The sequence below is a fragment of the Caretta caretta genome, chromosome 11, assembly GCF_965140235.1.
Source record: "Caretta caretta isolate rCarCar2 chromosome 11, rCarCar1.hap1, whole genome shotgun sequence".
Classification (NCBI taxonomy): Eukaryota; Metazoa; Chordata; order Testudines; family Cheloniidae; genus Caretta; species Caretta caretta.
In genome coordinates, this window is record NC_134216.1 from 77805836 (window position 1) to 77827034 (window position 21199).

Below are 21199 nucleotides of genomic sequence, written 5' to 3' on the forward strand. Positions count from 1 at the left end.
CCTGGCCTGCAGAGCCCCTTGGCTGAGGCGTCTCCCTGTGCGGGGCCCTTCTTGATAAAGCCAGTCAGCAAATGTCATCTAGGAGTAAGTGCTGTAATTATGGGGAAGAAAAATCTGCATTTTTCACACGTAACAGAAGTGGAATAACTGCATTCAAAAATAAAATGATGAAAAACTTGAAAGGCCACAAGCCCTCTCAGTCCTACTACTTGTTCAGCCAATCGCTCAGACAAACAGGGGCTTGTTGACATTTGCAGGAGCTAATGTTGCCCACTTCTCGTTGACAGTGTCACCTAAAAGGGAGACCAGGCATTCACAGGGCACTGTTGTAGCTGGCATCGCAGGATATTGACAGGCCAGATGTGCTGAAGAATCATACGTCCCTTCGCGTTTCAGCCACCGTTCCAGAGGTCATGCGTCCATGCTGATGACAGATTGAGATGTCACCAGCGGAAGGTTCATTTTCTTGTTCGATGGTTTGGATCTTGTCGTTTCCACATTGGCGTGTTGCTCTTTTCAGACTTCAGAAAGCATGCGCCACACCTCATCCCGCTCAAATTTTGGAGTCCAATTTCAGACTCTTAACTCTTGGGTCAAGTCCTGTGGCTATCTTTAGAAATCTCACATTGGTCCTTCTTTGCCTTTTGTCAGATCTGCAGTGAAAGTGTTCTTAAAACGAACACCACGTGTTGGGTCATCATCCGAGATGGCTAGGAGATGAAATCTGTGGCAGAGTGCAGGTAAAACAGAGCAGGAGACAGACAATTCTCCCCCAAGGAGCTGAGTCACCGATTTAATTCACACATTACTTTTTTTTAACGAGTATCATCAGCATGGAAGCATGTCCTCTGGACTGGTGGCAAAAGCATGCAGGGGCATACGAATGTTTAGCATGCCTGGCACATAACTACCATGCAATGCTGGCTACAAAAGTGCCATGCGAACGCCTCTTCTCAACGTCCGGTGGCCTTGTAGGCGCGAAACGTTTACACTGTTTTCCTTTTGGGTGCAGTTCTGGAACAAAACAAAAAATCTACATTTGTAAGTTGCATTTCACGGCCAAGAGCTTGCACTGCTGCACTTTTATGAGGGGAACTGAAAAATGCTCTTTCTTTTATAACTTTGACAGTGTAAATATTTGTAAACCATCATGCTAGAACATGAGCCCTGTATTCTGTGTTGTCATGGACATCAGTATATTTGAAAAAAGGAGAAAAACACCCCAAAATCTTTAATACATTTCAGTTGGTATTCAATGTTTAACAGGGTGATCAATCATACCTAAAAAAATCACAATTAAAAAATTAATCATGATTAATTGCAGTTTTAATTTTTTTAATTGCGATTAATTTTTTTGAGTTAATTGCATGAGTTAATTGCGGTTCTCCCTGCCCCAGCCCAGAGCCTGCACCCCCACCCTCTTCCCAAACACCCTCTCCTGCACCCAAACTCCATCCTACACCCCCACCCCTTCCCCCAGCCCAGAGCCTGCAACCAAACTCCGTTCCAGAGCCTGCACCCCTCCACCCATCCTGCACCCCCACCCTGTGCCCCAGCCCGGAGCCTGCACCCAGCACCCAAAATCCATCCCAGAGCCTGCATCCCAGACTCCATCCTAGAGTGGTGAACAGGACAGATTACTAACTCATCACGGTGGGTTTCAGCCCCCTAGGATCACCTGTCAGGATTTTTCCTTCCTTTAAAGAGGGCAGAACCCAAACCCCATTCAGAAGATGCGGGGAATCTTACAGTAAAGTCTTCCCACATAGTCCCCTCTGTAATCCCATCTGTCAGAGCTTGCCTTAGCACACGAAAATAAGGCCACAGAGTGGTAACCACACAAACAAGACTTTATTTACGATGGGGGAAAGGACTAGGATAGGCTAGAGAAGGGGTGGAGTAACAAAACGTTAACTCTGGAAATGCTCCACTCTCACAAACAATTACACCCGCGAGGAAATGTTGATGTGCTTTCTACCTTCTCTTGCAGGGAGAGCGATGGACAGCTTCTGCTCTCTTGACATTGGACGTCAGGGACAGACTTCGATGATGGACACAGGACCGGGTGAGTAGACCTAACTAAAAACCCTCCCTATCCCTCTTTGCGTCGTCTCTGCCTGGATGTTAGACCCTATCTACGCGGATTCAATCCGTGCGTGGGAGTGTGCTTCCCAACCCAAATGAATATAGCCAATGGCAAAAGGTCACCAGATTCTTTTGCCAAGTCCAAGATGGCCACCTTATAGATAACACAAAACGTACATGCCTTTCTTCCCTTCTTTTACGAAAATTTGGCAGGGGCAAACACCATTTTACACACCCAGAGAATGCATTTGACCAATCAGGGGACGTTGCGGGGCAGGGTGACCCATCCAGAAGGGGCTTGTATCTCCCCTCTGAGAACTCCTCCCTCTGTCCTCTACAACTGAAGTGGACGTCAGCTCTGTAGGACCACCCCGAGAGGGGATTTGACCAAATAGGGGAAGTGCCATAGTGGAGTGAGCTGCCCGCAACAGGATCCTGTGGTCCCTAAAAAGTCCTCACACTGCCCTTTACCAATTGGCGAGGGTTTCTCTCCCACCTTAGGCCATCTCAGAAGGTAAACGTGTACCAATCCAGAACAGGTTTAGCCCGAAGGCCTAGGCCATGATTTCTGCAAAAGACATCCTTGGAACGAGACGGGCTCTTCCACGCAGTGTTGTGTTGCGACTTCCAGGAGGATGCTGCCAGCCACGCAAACATGGAGCTCCAGAGATCAGCGGCTTCTGGCCTAGACCTTCGGGCACTGCCTATTCTGATCGGTACGTTACCCTTCTGGGATGGCCTATGGGGTGTGTGAAACCCTGACCTATTAGTAGAGGACAGTGGGGGGATTTCATGGAGCAGTGATGGGCTCCTCTTGCGGGCAGGTCACCCCACCACTGCACTTACCCAATTTGGTGAAATCCCCTCTCTGGCTGGTCCTAAGGGGCTGAGGCTCACCCCAACTGGGAGGAGTTCTCGGAGGGGTCACGTGACCCACTTCCGGATGGGTCACTCTGCCCCAGAACTTTCCCCCATTGGTCAAATCCATTCCTGAGGCAGATGGATGGAGATAAAACACCCCCAGATTGGTAGAGGAGTGGCAGGAGCTCTTAGAGAGGTCACATGCTACTCCTTGCTTCTACTCATATTTGCATCCTGACCCCGAAAGTCTTATATCATGGTGTGGGTCTTATGGTGACAGATGGGCGATGCCTTAGGGGTAAAGGGGCGAGGTCCCATGGGTGAAACTAAATAACTGTCCTTAGATTCAGGGTGGTTTGGCCTTATGGCCAGAGCCAAAATGGCAGCCCTCCCACTCAGGGCTGTGTAGCCCAACGCCCAGAGTCCGTGCGGCCGCCCGCTCCGTCGGGGCTGTGTGGCCCAACGACCAGAGTCCGTGCGGCCGCCCGCTCCGTCGGGGCTGTGTGGCCCAACGACCAGAGTCCGTGCGGCCGCCCTCTCCGTCGGGGCTGTGTGGCCCAGCGACCAGAGTCCGTGCGGCCGCCCTCTCCGTCGGGGCTGTGTGGCCCAACGACCAGAGTCCGTGCGGCCGCCCGCTCCGTCGGGGCTGTGTGGCCCAACGACCAGAGTCCGTGCGGCCGTCCTCTCCGTCGCGGCTGTGTGGCCCAACGACCAGAGTCCGTGCGGCCATCCTCTCCGACCGGGGCTGTGTGGCCCAACGACCAGAGTCCGTGCGGCCGCCCTCTCATCTGGGGCTGTGTGGTCCAATGTCTAGAGTCCGTGCGGCTGTCCTCTCCATCCAGGGCTGTGTGGCCCAACGACCAGAGTCCGTGCTGCCGCCCTCTCCGTCGCGGCTGTGTGGCCCAACGACCAGAGTCCGTGCGGCCATCCTCTCCGACCGGGGCTGTGTGGCCCAACGACCAGAGTCCGTGCGGCTGTCCTCTCCGACTGGGGCTGTGTGGCCCAACGACCAGAGTCAACGGCTGTGCAGTCTAGTGGCACAATGGGGTCGTGGGCAGCCACCCGAGGATGAATGGCAGCCAGGGCAGGGGGACCCAGACTCTCCTTACTCTCCCTTGCCCTAGCCCAGGGCCTTGTCCGTGGCCAATGTGTTTGCCGTTGAGTCAGTGGGGATCCAACCAGAACATGCTGACGTCACTCAGCATGACAATGGCTTGTTCACCCAGGTTACTTCAGAGGAGAAGTCTCTCGGCCACGGGCTGGGGGTCTCTGGGCTCCCGGCGTGGGAAACTCCCAGACACTCCGATCTCCCTTGGACGTCTGCAGGCACCCGGGGGTGCGGCTGGGTCTCGGCGCCTCGGGGCTCTGCAGTCAGGGGCTTCAGCTGCTTCTGGACTGGTGCATCCTCCATTTTCGGCGCTCTGCCTAGCGTGAGCTGAGCTGCTCCCTTTCACACTGGTGCTCCAGTTGTAGAGTGTCCGGCAGGGCTGGGGAGGGGCTTGGCTTCCTCCGCCTAGACTGTGGGGTTACGTGGGGCTGGTACACCCCGGCACACGCTGCTCGGCCTCTTCTGTCTCCTCCTTCCCGTGCAACAGCTGCTTTGCCATCTCACAAGAGATGGGATCAGTGGTGGGCTCAGTTGGCTCCTGTTGGCCTCTAGATGTCTGGAAGAGGGAGAAAGGGCAGGAGCACAAATTAGAAAAACAAAACCTTCAAGCAGGGTGGTTTTCTACAGCACAAAACCACCCCACTTTGCTAATGTTCATTTGCAACTTCCCGGAGAGCTGGCATTTCTTAAAGAGAGCACCCAACCCCCCACAACCTCCGCTATCCTGGGGGCTGGCAATGGTGAAAGGGAGTCTGGGAGAATTTCTCCTCTCTCCGCCTGGCTCTGATGAGTGAGGGAACCACATGCGAGAAGCTGTGTGAATGTCGGGCTCTGTGCGGTGGGGTGAGATGTCCTACATGGTGCCCAAAGGTGGGGTTGTGCTGACTCTGCAGTGACTTCATTCCAGGGAGAGAGATGTCAGAGATCAGCTCCAGGGTGCTGCCCTGTAACAGTGGGTGGGAATGGGGCAGAAGTGGGGCAATGGTGCACTCAGGAAAGGAGCAGGGCTAAGAGGGGCCCGAGCTGCAGCCTCTAAAGCCCCTGTGTGCTGCGTTCCAGCCGGGCCGGCTCTGCCTGGCTGGGGTGGGGGCGAGGCGGCTCCACGCGCTGCTCTTCCTGCCCCCCCGCAGCCACGTCGCCGCGACCAGCACTGCACCGGAAACCTCTGTCCCGGGGGCTGCTCTTGCCTGCCGGGTCTGCCCTCCCCCCGCGCGTCCCCCAGCAGCTCCCATGGGCCGGGAATCGTTAATCCGGCCCTGGCCCTACTCCCCAGCCTGTTCCAATCCTGCTCTTGACTCCTGACTCCGGCTCCAACCCTTGGCTCCCCTCGGCTCGACCTCCACCACTCTGAGCACGCGGCCCCAGCGCCCCTGCTCCAACCACTGGGCCCAACCAGCCGTGCTTTGGCTTCTGACCCCAGCGATATGGAGGAGTCGTTCACCGCACTGCTTTCCATGTGTATGGCCCTGCCCTGGTCAGCGCTGGTTTTCATCTGCCATGGTGCTGCCCAGTCACATGGCTTGATTACATCCCTTTGAACTTCTTCAAAGTCTTCTCTAGGCTGATTAATCTGCACAATCTTGTGTCATCTGCCAATATCCACCTCGTTGTTCAGCCCCGGTTCCAAACATAAGAACATGAGAAAGGCCAGACTGGGTCAGAGCAAAGGTCCATCTAGCCCAGTATCCTGTCTTCCGACAGTGGCCACTGCCAGGTGCCCCAGAGGGAGTGAACAGACAGGAATCATCCAGTGCTCTATGCCCTCTCACCCATTCCTAGCTGCTGGCAAACAGAGGCTAGGGACAGCAAAAAGTTGATCAGCGTCTGGTGTACGTACCATAGCAGGACAAAGAGCTCTTCTGTGTCGGTCCCGGTTCCCTAGTCAAATGCACAACCCGACACGAGATTTACAAGCTTCTGCAACCATTTATAATGTCTGTTGAGGATGTACCACGTGGTCCTGTCAGATTTCAAAGGCACTTCCTGAAAAGCTGAAACCAAGAGGAAACGGGTTGAAAAGCCTCTGGTGCTGATGTGCCTGGTGCCTAGGAAATCTCCACTCCCGATGGCCATGGCCCCCTGCTATTAGCTCCCCAAGAGTCTAAGGGCACAAGAACAACAACTCCGCTCCTCCCAAAATAGCCCTGCACAGAGAGGAGACCCCATTCTTGTCACTTCCCCCTCCGCCGGCCTACACCCGTACACACACCCCTACACACAGACGGTTGGGGGCACTTGTTCTTTCGATGGAACAGGAAAGTGACAGCCGCAGCGACATTAAACCATCCAACATTTAAGCCGAGATCCACAAAGGGATTTAGGCTCCTAATGTCTACTGAAATCTTTTGTGGCCCTGTGCCTTCATTCCTCAAGAGGTCACAGGGAGAAGTGTTTCCCATGTGCCCTCATGGGATTTCCTATGAGCTGATAAACAATCTCGGAGGGAATCTCCCTGGCCTGCAATCACTCCAGTACAGGGAGGGCAGGTGATGAGGATAATTGTCATCATCATCATCATCCTTAATAACAACAGCTCTTTTCAATTCTGTCAGGCCTTCCATTACAGACTTTCAGACCTTTATGAAGACACTTTCCCCACACAGCTTTAAGGTTACGTCTATGCTAGGAGCTAGAGATGGAATTCCCCTGCTCCCATACACATATTGTGGTAGCTCGATGACGCTCGCATGAACATCCTTCTTCCTTAAACGCTGTCCTTAGACAGAGAGGGACCTGTGTCCACATTCAAACCTGTGTTCGGGCCCTGTGCTGCACCCCTGTACTTCCCACACAGGCACAAACACACAGAGGTATTTCCTTACCTTCATACAGGCGGGAGATGCCATCTTCATTCACTGTTTCAGACAACAAATCACAGTAATGGTGGATAGTATTTCCTAGACATACAATGAATACAATGGATCTCATTACTTTTCAAATCCTTCGCTGAAAACTGCTGAAGATGCAGCCATTTCCCCAAGACAGCCCTTCGGAAAATTAAATACATTCCTTACATCTGTTCACAAAGCAGATTCGATAAAGCATCAGATGCCCAGCAGTTACTGAGAAGCTGATTTCTAAAGGAGACTGAATTCACATCAAACCAGCATGATGTGAATTCAATCTCCCCTAGGCGCAGCCAAAGAGCTGTTGTGGACAGGGGAAGTTGGTGCAGTCAATACAGCTAAGTTGCTCCCTTCATCTTGGAATACATGTTAATTCTCTCTCTCTCTCTCTCTCTCTCTCTCTCTCTCTCTCTCTCTCTCTCTTTCTCTCTCTTACACACACACACACACACACACACACACCCCGTTTTAGGATTCTGGTGCTGTCGGAGGGAACAGAGCAGCTGTCTAGAAAAGGGCCTTGAAGGAAACATTTAAAAAAGCTGAAGTGAATTTGCTCTGCTTACCAATGAACAAGGCTGCAGAGTGTCGTATTGTTGTCTGTGAGCTTTCCAGGTAGTCTAGGGCCTGGAACAGGAATTTGGGGATGTGGCTCTTGTTGTTCTGCATCTGGAAAGAAAGAAGGAAGAAATGCACAATATACAAATGACATGTTCTCCCCACAGCGAATAGTCCAGGAAAGCCAAAGCATATAGCCAGGCCATGGCAACCGCCAATACGAACCCATACACCAGAGCAGCACCTCTCTGAAGTCACTGTTGTGTTCTCCAGAACCTCCGCTTTCATTTGAAAAGACAAAAGTTTGGAGGTCTGACAGTTGTGGAGGAAAATGTCAACAATGTGAACGGATTGTAACTCCTGCAGAAATGAACCAGCAGAGAGCCTGGAATAGCGTCTTGCAACCCGACCGAAGCGGATGGGTCCTCAGGCTGTGGGGTTAGAAAGGTCTCTCTCAAGTCCCCATTCACCCCTCTCAAGGCACAAGGAATTCACCTACCAGGCACTTCCCGACACTCTTCAAGAGCTGTGAGGAGCCATCCCAGGCCATGCTGCGGAACAGCCTCTTCAAATGAGCCCAGCCGAGAAACACTGCGCAGCGGAAGAGCGTCAGTTTACATCGCTGCAAGAGAAGGGGAGACCAAGAGGGTTCTCACTGAGAGAGGGATAGTGTGGGGGACACTGGACCTTCTCCACCCCTTGTGCTGTGTGCTGTGAGGATGGATGAGGCACGAGGCTCCAGCAGGGAGTGAAGCAGGGAGGAGAAGATTCTGCTTGGGCAAGGGGCTCTGGCGATGACTGGAGTGGGGGCCCCAGGGGATTCTGGCTCTTTGCTCTGAAGGAAATTATGTCCGTGGCACTTACCAGTGTCACACTCTCCTCCTGGTCTGCAAGATGCAGCAGCAGCGGGAGCAAGCAGTGGATGATTTCCTGCTGCACGAGGGCTTTGTCCGGGTCCTGCACCCTGCTCACCACGTTGCCAAGCAGTGAAATGGCAGCTGAGCGCACACTGCCCCTCTCCTGGCAATGACACACAGGGGGTGGGGACACCCGGTTAAAGCTAGGCAGTATCAGAGCAGAACGCGACAGAGTCATAATCCGCCCGCTGCTCCGGTTCCCCCGTGTGAACTGACTTGGGTGGGGGGAGCAGGGCGGACACCAGGCCAGCGCCATAGACATCTTGTGCAGGGCCTGAGACCCTGTGCAGGACAGCGCAGCCCCAGGGTGTCCCAGAGGCAGTTTCTGTCTGGAGAGCCCAGAATCCCAGAACCCGAGAAGATTTGGGGAGAGGGAGAGAAGTCTGCTGGAGACTGGTCTGGGGAAGGGGAGAAGCCGCTGCTGGAGCCTTGCAGGGATTCGCTGCTACAAAACACAGCATTTCTTTTGCACTTCGGTGCCCCCGAGAGCCAGGCCATTCCCGACCCACCTCTTTCCTGCTGAGAATCTCCACCTCTTTGGGGGCCTGTGTTCTTCAGACAGCTGGTCATCTGCCCAGGGCCAGGCCCCCTCTCCCCCAGGCCAGGCTGCAGCAGGGGCTGGGAGCATGGCGCTGAGACTGAGCTTTGGCGAGAAGAGCTCTGACAGGGAGGTGGCTCAGCAGGAGATTCCCCACCCATGGCAGGGGCGCTCCTTGGAGGCTCCATGGCAGGCTTGAGGGGCGGGAGCCAAGGAGATGGGGAGAGAGAGACAAGGGCATCAGAGACAGGTGGAGGGGGGGAACGGGCTTCTCCTGGGGTTCCAAGCCTTATGTCATCAATGAAGGGGCGAAGGCTGACTGCAATGTCCTGGGAGATGGAGCCAAGCCCCTCCCTCTTGAGGAGGTAGATGATGTCTCCAGCTTTCTGCATGGCCTCCTTGACACACGCTCCATCCCGGTCACAAAACCTGGCCACGGTTCCTGGCAGCTGGGCCTGTAACCATCTCACCTGCAGGAATGAAGAAGGCAACTCATTACTTTCCGGGCTGACAGCCTGGAGCACATGCTGGACCACTCCCGCCTAGGAGAAACCACGGATGGCAGAGCCCCCCAACGGGGCAGAAAGTCGTTCTCCTGTCACTCTGTGCCAGCTGCTCACTGTAACCTTTGTCGTTGCTCACCCCACCTCCCCCATTGCATCCCATCTGCAATCAGGGCTCCGCTCATGGGAGCAGGGAGCACGTCATGCCTTGATTTGCTCAGGAAAGCACCTCCACCATTTGATGGCTGTGTGTTAAACAACAAGGTTTATGTGGGGATCTGGCTCTCGTTTCCGAGCTATTTGAGAGACATCGGCTTCCTTGGTCCCCTGGGCAATCCACGCCTCTTACCTTTTCTGGCTGGAACACAATACTGCCAAGGCCTCGCAGACTGAGCTTACATATGACGGGATTTGTGTCCTTGGTCCATTCCATGAGCTGCGCCCGGAGCTCTGATTTTGTCAGTACTGTGTCAATGGAAGGACTCTGGAGAAACTGCAAAGAGCCAAATCAACATCAGGTTGAGGAACAGAGGTCTTCCTGGGGGGTCTCTTCCCTGGACAGTCGTCTTTACCAAAGGGCCGCTTACTCCCACCCAAAGTCTCTGGTGCGTAGGGAGCCAGTTGCTGCTGTTTCAGTTGGTTCATTCCCAAAAGTTGGACTCATGCACAGCTCACAAATCAACCCCCAGGGAAAGGGGTGTCACGGAGTCCCTGGGCGATGCTCTGGAACTGCTCCCCATGAAGCCAGTCAGGACTCTGGGGCAGTCGCCTTTCTGTGAGCAGCCTGTCTTCAGGACACGCAGCTCACACAGCTTCCACCTTCCTGGGTCTGACCTCGGAGCATTCAGCATCCTCTGCCCCTCCGTGCGCTTCCCACAGCGAGTCCGCTCAGGCGGGGCTCCTGGGGAAGCCAGAGGGTCCTGCACCCCAACTTCGCAGTCAGACGTGACTCTCAGCCAGCCAGTAAAACAGAAGGTTTATTAGACGACAGGAACATGGTCTAAAACAGAGCTTGCAGGTGCAGAGAACGGGACCCCTCAGCTGGGTCCATTTTGGGGGGCAGTGAGCCAGACAACCACGTCTGCACTTCACTCCATGTCCCAGCCAGCCCCAAACTGAAAACTCCCTCCAGCCCCTCCTCCTCTGGCTTTGTTCCTTTCCCGGGCCAGGTGGTCACCTGATTCCTTTGTTCTCCAACCCTTCAGCTCTCACCTTGCAGGGGGGAAGGGCCCAGGCCATCAGTTGCCAGGAAACAGGGTGTTGGCCATTCTCTGTGTCCAGACTCCTGCACACACCTGCCCTCTAGGGCTCTGCAATGATCATACACCCTTACTCCACCCCCTAGATACTTAAGAACTGCCTAGGGGAAACTGAGGCACCCCCACACTATTCAGAGGAAACATTAAGAACAGTCCCACTTCGTCACAAGCTTACTGGCCTGAGCTGCTCTCCAGAAAGCCCCCTTGTGCCTATCAACTAATGTATCTCACCTCAATACAGAAAGCCATGGCAATTGTTCTCTGCTCCTCCTCCCTCTCACTCTGGACGATGGTGATTGCCTCTCTGAAAACTGCAGGGAGCTGAGGGTTCTCACACTCGATCATGGCTCTGGAACATGGAACAGAAAGTCCCTTGTGATTTTCAAGGGGGAGAGAGAGTTCCTCTCCAGTTGCTGGGCTGAGCTGGCAGCCTGGAACAGAGGAATATTTCACACGGAAATCCCATTCCCAAGAGAGACCCAGTGAGGAGGAAACTTTGGGCTCCTACCTTGCAATCAGGCCAACACCCTGTGAGTAGTAATATCGGGAGGCTATCGTGTCCCAACCCTGCTGAAACTGGATGATGGCAAATTCCTTCCAGTAGCCGGGCATGGAGAAAAGAGTCTTCACAGCCTCCACTGACGTGCTAAAGAGAAAAAAATACCAGTCTCAGGCAACGAGATCAGCCCCAGGCATGGCAAATCTGCACAAGCCCTGGGAAATACAGCATGGTCAGCAGTAGCTAGCCTCCCCGAGGATAGATCCAGTGTGATATCATGGTGCTTCCCTGCCCAATGGGCCCTGTCTACACTGCAGTTTCGTTGAGTTTCTAACCAATTAGTGACACTGTAGCTTCTTAAGATGATTGGTGTCATCACTCCCTATAGCTGAATACTTGACTCTTTACTGTGACAGGTAACAGGACTCAAGCGGGCATGTGGGGTCGGGTCCTTAGTTGGTGTAAGCGAGCAAAGCGATGTCAGTTTACACCACCTGAGGTGTCTTCCGGCGCTCTGGTTTTCCCGTGTAGATGGAAGCCCCTCACTGTGCCCACAGAACCAGATGAACGGGTCCCTCTTCCTCCTGCCTGCCTGTGAGGCTGAGATCCTGCAGGGCCTGGCCCCATGTGCTGCCGGTGTGGTTCTGTCCGCGTTCGGGGACGGAGGCCCACAGATTTGCTCAGCAGGCACTGATGAAAGCACTGACCCTTTGGCGGGTGGCACAGGTGGATGGATGCACAAACATGACTGCTGCCTGAGTGTGTGGGGAAAGCAGCTGGCCTGTGGACGGCGTCAGATGAGCGAGTGTGACTCACAAGAACACACGGCTCTCAACCCTTTTCCCTCAAGAGAGACCTGCACCCAACTGAGCCTGGGCCAACGACAGCACCCGAACCACCGATGGCCATGAACGGACCCCAGGTGTTTAGCAGAACAAATCTGTTCTTCCTTTTCCTTTCAGTCATTACCTTAGGGGGCTGAGGCAGCTGGATCCCTCCTCGGGGCTGGATGTCTTGCTGGCCATGTAGGTCCCTGGCAAGTGCAGATCCATCACATACTGCACTTGCCTAACGCAGAGGATGAGCAGCTGGGGATACATTTCCAGGATGGCTTCTCGGTATCCCCATAGGAAAAGGACCTCATAAATGGTCTTCATTGCCTGAAGGGGGGAAAGAATTTCACTCAACTATCCCAATCTGCCCCCTGCCCCCATTGCCATTTGCGACTGTCCTTTTGTCATGTCTCATTTCCTCTCCAGTGTGTTACAAAAGAGGATTGGCTCCTGAGAGGGGAGGAGACATTTGGAAGCTCCTGAACCTTCCCCCATTGCTGGAACGGAAGCAGGATGGAACCCTATGGAAAGATCAGAAGAGTCTGGGTGACGTTATTCCCCGTTATTTCTCTTAATGGTGCAGACCCTGCGCTTTGGCTTTCCAGCTGTGACTGGACGGGCTGAACCATCCTGAGGAGATGCGTTCTCATAGGCCCAGTGTTTCTGGCCCAGTCAAACGTACTGGACATCTCAAGATCCCATGCTGGGAAGATTTCTAGTCACAGTTTACAAAGCCAGAAACCTGGATACTTCCAAGAGACACCCAAACTGCACCTGCTCACTAAAGGGCCATCTAAAGCAGAAGACGACGGAGCCAGGGTGCCAGCAGAGAAACCACTTAAGATCTGTAACTTTTACCTGGGGGAAACTTTATTTACACCTCTTTGGTTTGATTGGAGGTGGCCAGGACACACGAAGGTCTGGTCTACACGACAGAGTTAGGTCAACACAAGGCCACTCACCCAGCATCACCCTAACGATGGAATTTCCTTCCCATTGGCAGAACTGCCCCTGGGGGCCAAGTTCATAATCCACGTCCACAAGGGGCAGAGAGTCCAAGTCAATGCAGTTCGGTCGATGCAGTGTCGGCATGGACACCGCGTCGTTTACGTCAACTGACCCTCAGGAGCCTCCCCGCAATGCCCCACCCTGACCGAGGAATCGCGACAAGCGCTTCTGGTGAGGACGTGCGCTGCTGGCACCAGGGCTGGCTCCAGCATTTTGGCGGCCCCAAGCGGAGAAGGGAAAGAAAAGAAAAACCCGATTGAGCTGCCCCCGAAGTGGCGCTGAAGAGGAAGAGAGGGAATGAAGGACCCGCTGCCGAATTACCGCCGAAGACCCGGACGTGCCGCCCCAACTTTCTATTGGCTGCCCCAGGCCCCTGCTTCCTTTGCTGGCCCCCGGAGCCGGCCCTGGCTGACACAAGCAGCAAAGTGCAGCCCCACCCAAGGGATGGGCTTGCTGTGGCGGCTGTGAGCCGAGGGAGGTTAGGTCAGCTGAGCTGTGTAGTGGAGCTGTGGCCTGAAGCTCAGAAGGGGTGAAGCTCACACACAGACACACACACACACAAAGATGCACCATCCTCCCTGCCGTGGTGGGTTCACAAAGTGACATCTCAAATCTCACTTACAGCCAGGGACACATAGCCACTCTTCTCCTCCCGGCGTCTCTGCTGGAGCTTGTCCAGCAGCTGCCGCAGCACTTCCCTGGTGAGCTGGGGTTCTTCACCCAAGGCCTTCCACAGCTCAAGGGCACATCTGCAGAGTCAGAAATAGAAGTCAGACCTTCCCTGCCTGGCCACCTCTCGCCCTCCCCAGGGAGAGGCTTGCAATGTGGGCAGAAAAGGCGTCTCTCAGTGGAGACACCGATCGGTGTGGGGAGGCTGAGGCTGGGCAAGTCCCTTCAGAGAACGTTGTATTTATTCCTTTCCCCTAATGGGTTATTGTTCCTGAAGCCAGCACCACTGCTTCCAAACAGTGCCCATGAACTGACCACAGAGTGACCAACACACTGCAGACTGCAAAATTCTGCTCTGTTCCGCTAGGGTCAGTGCGGAGGAACTTGCCTGACCTCATTGGAGTTACTCTGGCTATTTGGGGGTGTAACGGAGACCCAGCGTTTGGCCAAGTGTCTCAAAGCACCTCAATCCTACTGCAGTGTGGTGGATGGGGTCAGACACTGAATCAGAACATGCCCTGATAGGAGAGGATTCAGGAGCTTGGAAGGGGAGATTGTACTGCCCAGCGTGACAGAGATGGAAGGAAACTAGTATTGAAATCCCTCTCCTCTCTTCTCTCCATTCTTGCTGATCTAAGTCCTGCTGGTGCCCGCAGGCATCTGCAGAGGAAGACTGCAGACGGATCCAAAAGACTTCCAGTCATTTGACTTCCAAGTTTGGTGAGGAAGCTCGGACATGGTGGTCAAGCCCTGGGGACACTGAGAGCTAGGTTGGACAAATCAAGAGCAAATGGCCTGGAAGCAAGGTCTTCAGGAAGCTTGACTGAAATTCTGTGCCGTGGCTGCCGAGTTTCTACAGCTTGTGAGCACAGCCCCTGGAAAGCACTGTGGCTGTTCCAAGGAATTCAAACCTGAAAGGTTTACAAATCAAACACTCAAAGAAATATGAAAACCAACACTGTATTCCTCTGGTAACTGAATTGGGCAAGAAATTCAATTTCTTTCATGCTGCTCTTCAATTTGCTCTCCCATGTGACACAGATTTGTCTCTGGGCAGTGCAGAACTGCATTGCAGAAGATGCCGAGGAAAGCCGGAGTTGTGACCTCTGGCTAGGGTCCAAGTTGGGTTTCACGGCCCCTAGGGACATGGGGATTGTGTTCTAAACACCTCAGATGGATGACTCTGCAAAGTGACCAGCAATAACCAGCAGGATTCAGAGTTTACAACATATTGAGATGAAAAGAGGCACTCACCCCTCTCAGAGCTATTATTGCCGGCTGTCTGCAGACTCAGGCAGGATGCACTGCATTTATGCTCTGGTCATGTGTGGATGATTTTTTGTCTTTTTTGCAACAATAAGGGCTGGAAATTTCTGTCTTCAGAGATTTACCTCTGCTGCACAGCTCCAGAAGAATGAGTGTATTTTTTCACCAATTCCTCAGCCACGGAATAACTAGGGATCTGACGACAGGTAACAATCCTGCCCTGGTCTGCAGGGGATAGACAGATGGGCCTCATGGGCCTTTGCCATCTCTGCCTTCTCTCATGCACTAAGGAGCAGCCAGACCTCATGAGCCAGGGATGTTGAGTGAGCCCCAAAGTCATTTATTGGCCCTGTACTGGATCTGAGAGGAAGTGGGTGGCCCATAGAAATCAGGACAATGCTGGAATTCTCCAGAAAACTGGCACGTCTCCATCCCGGGGAGTGCAGGACGAGGGGTTGGCTCCTCAGCGGCTGGGCCTGGCCATCTCCTCTTAGTAAGCATGGACAGCTCTCTGCACAGCAGGAAACTCCCTCCAACTGTGTGAGCCCCACGGACCCTTCCCAGCCTGAGGCCTGTCAGTGGGAGCAGGAAGAGAAATAACAGACTGAGGTGATAACAGAGCAGCTCCCTACCTGTGCGATGACAGCGTGTGAGCCACACAAGTTAGAACCACGTCCTGGGGGTGGAAGCGAGCCAGCAAGGCCGTGGCCCTCAGCGCTGCTTTTCTGGCTCTGGGATCATAGACGTTGTCGAGCCAGATTAAGATCCCTCCCACGACGTCTCCAACCTGGAAGAAAGCCAGGAAGTTGAGGGATGGATGAATCAAAGAGTGGCCTCCTCCCAGGGAAGCCCTCCTGGCAGCCCTGCAAGCTGCCTCTGACCTCAGTTTCCCATCTTGGCTCCTCCCTAATCTGAAGAAAGAGGCTTTGACAAGTCCAGGAACCCCAGTCTTCCGCAGGTCTGGTTTAGCACCTTAAAGCTCAGAAAAACACACAAAAGCCTTCCCCAAAACCTTACAGTGGGCACAGCCGAAACTCCCCTGATGTCCCAGGGCCTTCCCTGCCATGGCAAACTGCTCTCAGCCCTGCTCTCAAAGGCTTCCCTGCAGGAGCCTTTCCTCAGTCTCTGCAGCTTCCTGTTGCTCTTTCTAGCACAATCAGTTCCTCCAGACCAGGGGTCTCAACCTAGTTTCCATTGTGGGCCACATCCAATCCTACCTGTTTGGCCCTGAGGATGTCCCATGGGGCGCAGCTCTGTGCTGATTGGGCCGCAGGTTGAGAACCACTGCTCCAGACCCCAGAGCCCATCCTAGAGATGGCAGGCCGGGCTCGTTGGATGGGGCGAGCCAGCTCCAGACCCAGCCCTAAGGAGAACCTCTGTGCTGCGGGATTGTAAAACCTGCCGTAACAAATCTTAAAGCCGGCTCTCTACCCTCGGGCTCAGGCTCTGGCACCTAGAACAGCAGTGTAGACGTGGTGACTTGGGCTGGAGCCCAGGCTCTGAAGCTCCCCACCTCCCTGGGCTTCAGAGATCAGGGTCCAGCCCAAGCCCAGAAGAGTCTGCATTCCTGTTTTGGTCCCACAGTGCCAGCCCTGGGAGCCCAAGTCCATAGGGCCAGGAGGCTTTCAGGCTCCTGCTGCAGAGTTTTCAGGACAGGGCAGACAGACCCTAAAGGGACAAGCCCCCCCCGAGGGCTCTTCCATGAGGAATTGGTCATGGCTCTTGCCTCTCTCGAACAAGGAGCAGGAGCGACAACCCTGGGTGGAGGATTCGGGTGACCTGTTTTGCTAGCGGGGTGGGAAACAGGATCAGAGCTTGGGAGAGACAGAGAGAGACGTGCAAAGCCAAATTCTTCCTGATACTTCAGCTGGAAAACAAGGCCCTGCAGCATGTCTGAGGAAACCATGTCTGCTCCTGGAGCCTAATGTGGAGGCTCGTCAGCAGACTAGGTGAGTGCTGCCTTGCCAGGGCTGGGGCTGTCACACACCTTCAGTGTGGCTGGGCGTCCTCAGGGAAGTGTCAGAGCTCCTTCGGGCAGAGAACACTTCAAAACCTGACGCCGCGGATCCCTGCGGCCAAGCCCTGAATGGCAAGGGGCTGAGCCAACCTTCAAAGCACCATGCCAGTGTGTCCGAGGAACGGTTTCCTAGGAGAGGCGATTCTCCCGTCCCCCTCTCTGCCCAGCATCCCCCTGCCCCGCTGCGGGCGTCTCTTACTCTCTCCATCTTGTCTCCGTGGAGAGATACGATGGTCCTCAGCTCTTCCTCTGCGGCTCTAAATCTCTGCAGGGTGGGTGTTGTCAGACCCTGCACGGCTGTCATCAGCAGGGCGTGGAGCGGGTCTGAGGAAGGGTGCTCCCCGAGGGTCTGCAATGAACAGGGACAAAGCCTGTGGGGACTGAGTTTTTCCCTCGGGCAGCTGCCCTGGAACAGTCTGTCCCCGGGGGAGGCTGCCAGCGCCGAGGGAGCCTGGAGACTCCGGCTGAGCCCGTTTCTTAAAAAGCCTCCCCAGGTGCCAAGGTTTCCTCAGCCTTTCGTCCACGCTCTGTCCCCCTCTCCTGAGAAGAGACGGCGTGAGGCGCTGCCAGAAAACAGGCAGGAATCGCCGGCAGGAGAGAAAGTAGCTGAGACTGAAGGAGTGAGTCTGCCTAGCTGAGGAGAACCCCAAACCGTGGGCCTCCAGGGCCAGAGCCCTGTGGGTCAGAACTCACTGGGCACAATGTTACTCCTGGGGGCCCGGTTCCAGGGCCACCTCAACCCAGGGCCTGGGGTGCTGGAGGCCTTTGCCCGGGTGTCCCAGGGCAGCCCCTGGGGATTGCTGCGGCTGGCCTGCGTGGTGCTGGATTAGCACCGTCTGTCCTGGATGCCCGCAGCTGAGGACGCAGCAGAGCGCACCGGAGTGGCCGACTCGCCTCCACACTCCAGCCCCCCGGCACCTCAGGAGCTCCCAGAATTGCAGACTTTTGTATGCGCTGCAGGGTGCTCTGTCCCTGACAGCAAGAGTCACAAGGGCGTCGAGGTGCCTTTGTACCTCGGACGGAGCCAGATGTCGGCAGGCGGGATCGAACCTGGGATCTCAATGCAGGAGCCCCTGCCACAGGAGCTAAAACCCATGCGGCTGTTAGCTCAGGCTGGAGAGCAGGCCCATCGGTTTTGTCTCGAATTGGTCCTGGTGCCACGAGATGGGCCAGAACCCCACAGCCAGGAGATATGCGGGTCACCCCGACAAGGGCAGGGATGGGCCTGGTCTGACTATCAGCCATGCCTGTGGGCCATGGGAAGTGCCTCAGAATCAGGCACCTGAGCCAGGCACGTCTGCCAATCCCACGAAGCCCCCCTGGGCTTCTTGAGGTGCCTAAACCCCCTTGTCAAACTGGGCCTCCTTCGACAACCCAGAGAAACTCGTAAAGACTGGCTGGAGTTGATCCCACTTCAAGAGTGTTCCTTTTCAGCCCCCTGAGCAAGGGGCAGGTCGTTCTCCTGTCAGAGATCCCAGCTCCGGGAGATATGAACACACACAGCAAGGGGTGCTTTCCATGAGCACAGCCACACAGCGTCATTACCATCGTCCTAGGGGAGATGCTCGTTAATGAGGAGACGGGAGCGCGCTCTTCTTCCTGCTCTTCTGGGCTCCCTTTTTCCCATTTCTCCTTCGTCTCCGACGGCTCCTTCTTCGTCCCTGCAGCAGGAAGAAACATTCTTAACATTTTGCTTTTCCATGTCTTCTCCCTGGTTTCAGAGGGTGGAAGCTGGGCACAGAGCCCTGAAGCGAATTGCCCCGGGTCGGACTGAAGGTTGTTGGCAGAACTGAGCAGAGAACTCCGATCTCATGCCTCTTAGCCAGGGGCTTTTACCACATGAGGCTTCCTCTTACCTAGGGGCCAGTTTCTTTTCTTTTCTACTCTTCCTCTCCCCTTGCCCACATTTCCCGTCAGTGACAGGCAACAGGCCTCATCTTGCATTTAACCCCCCAAGAAGCAATGACTCAGCTCTGGTACGGTTCCCAGCTGTGACCTGCTGAGACCTCGGGAGCATTTTCCTGATGAAAGGGACCCGATCCAGGAGAAAAGAAATGATTTCCTACAACGTCCAGCCTCTCTGTTCCCCTTACAGCCTGGAGCAATGTTAGTACTCCCCATCCCACAGAGCCAGACCCCCAGAGGGGCGTGACCTGACATTGTCAGCTCTCCCCACCTCAGCGATGGACCTTTGCCACCCTCTCCAAGAGGATCAGGCACTGAATGGATTCCAGAGTCTGAGGTACCCATCACTGTCCCCTGAGACGGCCCTGATGTGGAAGTATAAGGGGACTGTTGGCCCCTTACTCAAAGTCAGTGGGGTTTTTGGTTGGCTAGGTCCCAGTCCCAAAAGGAAGGGGAAGGGTGGATGGGAAACCAGGACTCTGATACTGACAGTCCTCAGGGGCCATGGGGAGAGGCCAACGCTCCAGGTCAGCCTGATTGACAGGGCGGGCAGGCTAATGACGGAGTCAGGGGGTCAGAAAGGTCCCCGTCCTCCGCGTGAGCTGGAATTGCCTGGCTCAGGCAGCGTGGGGCCGAGCTAAGGAGAGAGCGGGGGCCCGAGCTGAGCTGGGGAGCAGAGGCGGGCCAGCCAGCGGGGCAGAGAGACAGCCCAGGGAGAGCAGACCCTGGGCTGGGAGCAGGGCTGCAGCCACAGAGCCAGCGGGGCCGGAGAAGCAGCCCCGGGGGCTGGAGGCAGAGCAGCAGCATCCATGCTGAGGCAGGGTGGAGCCGGAGCTCGAACAGTGGGGCTGGGGCTGGGGCTGGAGCAGTCTGGAGCTGGGTGCGGAGAGCAACGGGGGCCAGCCAAGGGGGGACCCTGGCAAAGGGCCCAGCGCAGAGAGACACCCCCAGCCGAGGGTCCTTGCAGGCCAGACTGGGAGGGGGATCTGAACCCGGTGGGAAGGAGGGTCCCACTCCCCAAATGCTGGAGGGGTGTGGTCACCACCAGAGCAAGTGTCCGACCCGCAGCATCCCTGCAGCACAGCCAGGGCCGGAGAAGGGGCCTGGGACCTACAAGGAACCAACTGTGAACGGCCCTGACGTTCCAGAGACATGGTTTGTGACGTTCCCTGCCACAGAGCGGGGTGATGTGTTTTCCTTTCATCTTTCCCATTTTTCCTTATTCTTTTTTACATTAATTGCTGATAAAATAAACTGTATTTGCTTTAAATCGTATGTAATGATCAGTGGGTCTGGGAAGCGCTCAGTGCAGAGAGAGCACCCCGGAGTGGGGACACCCTAGCCCCTGTCCTGGGTGGCCACAGCAAGGTTGGGGGTCGAGCCCCCCCAGGAATCCTGGGCCCAGCCTTGTCGGGGTTACGAGGACTGTGCCAGACAGGAGAGTGGAAGGGGAGTCCTCCAGGGCAGGGAGGCCTCTGGGGAAAGGAAGTGGGAGCGAGGACTCAGATCCTTCCTCTAGCCCATTTCACCGGAGTAGTGCAGAAGCCAGGAAAGTTCCCCACAATAGCGGGACCGTTCCCCCGCTTCCATAAGGCTTGTAGAGTGACTGGTGTGAGTATTCCTCACATGCTCCTTGCTAACCATGTGGTTTGTATCCTCACCTGTAAGATCCAGTTCAACTTGGTCTTGCTTCTCCTGCAGCTTCTCCTCCTCTGACGCCACCTGGTTCTTGGCTGCTTTCTTCTTCTTCTTCTTCTTCTCCTTCTTCAGGGAAAAGCACGTCCACCTTCTTGGAGAGGAAACTGTTCTCTCCTCATCGCTATCTGCCATCGAGTTGTCAGACTGGCTACAGACACAGAGTCTTTTCATGCCTGATAGGATCTTCCACGAGCATTTGCTTCTCGTGGGCTTCTCTGGCAAGGCCTGTTCTTGCTGGCTGATGGCAGAGCATGCCTCCATGGCTGCAGGTTGGACGACCACCGTGTGCACATGGCTCTCTCTGTGCTCCCCAGAGGTGAGTCTTTGAAAAAAGGAACGAAGCCTGGAATAGAAAGACGGAGGAAATGGGTTTTTCTGTCCTACTCTAAAGGAAGGGAATTAGTCTGCCCAGGATTCCCAGATCCAAGAGAGTGGTCTTTTGAAGCCATCTGCTTCTCTAATAGTCAGGACTGGTTCATACAACAAAAGAATATAAACAACAAAAGACTGGCCACACTGGGTCAAACGAAAGGTTCATCTAGCCCTGTATCCTGTCTTCCGACAGTGGCCAGTGCCAGGTGCCCCAGAGGGATTGAACGGAGAATCATCAAGTGATCCATTCCTGTTGC

At 54.9% G+C, this 21199-nt stretch overlaps 1 protein-coding gene across 1 annotated transcript; it reads right to left on the reverse strand.

The window, feature by feature from the left end:
* Positions 1-3862: 3862 nt before the first annotated feature.
* LOC142068430 (uncharacterized) lies at positions 3863-20831 on the reverse strand. Its single transcript, XM_075117607.1, has 9 exons — positions 20534-20831; positions 18513-18628; positions 9384-9455; positions 8323-8478; positions 7958-8080; positions 7467-7569; positions 6877-6951; positions 5892-6045; positions 3863-4610 (listed from the first exon to the last, which is right to left on the reverse strand). The coding sequence occupies exons 1-8, from the start codon at positions 20829-20831 to the stop codon at positions 5933-5935; spliced, it is 1056 nt and encodes a 351-aa protein (XP_074973708.1). The 3' UTR covers positions 3863-4610; positions 5892-5932.
* Positions 20832-21199: the final 368 nt, after the last annotated feature.

Coding starts and splice junctions, on each gene's coding strand:
- LOC142068430 (XM_075117607.1), bottom strand. CDS start 20,831: ATGGAGGCATGCTCTGCCATCAGCCAGCAAGAACAGGCCTTGCCAGAG. Junction 8,479..9,383: donor TGCCTTCTTCATTCCTGCAG/GTGAGATGGTTA, acceptor TGTCATTGCCAG/GAGAGGGGCAGTGTGCGCTC. Junction 7,570..7,957: donor AGAGTGTCGGGAAGTGCCTG/GTAGGTGAATTC, acceptor CTTTCTTTCCAG/ATGCAGAACAACAAGAGCCA.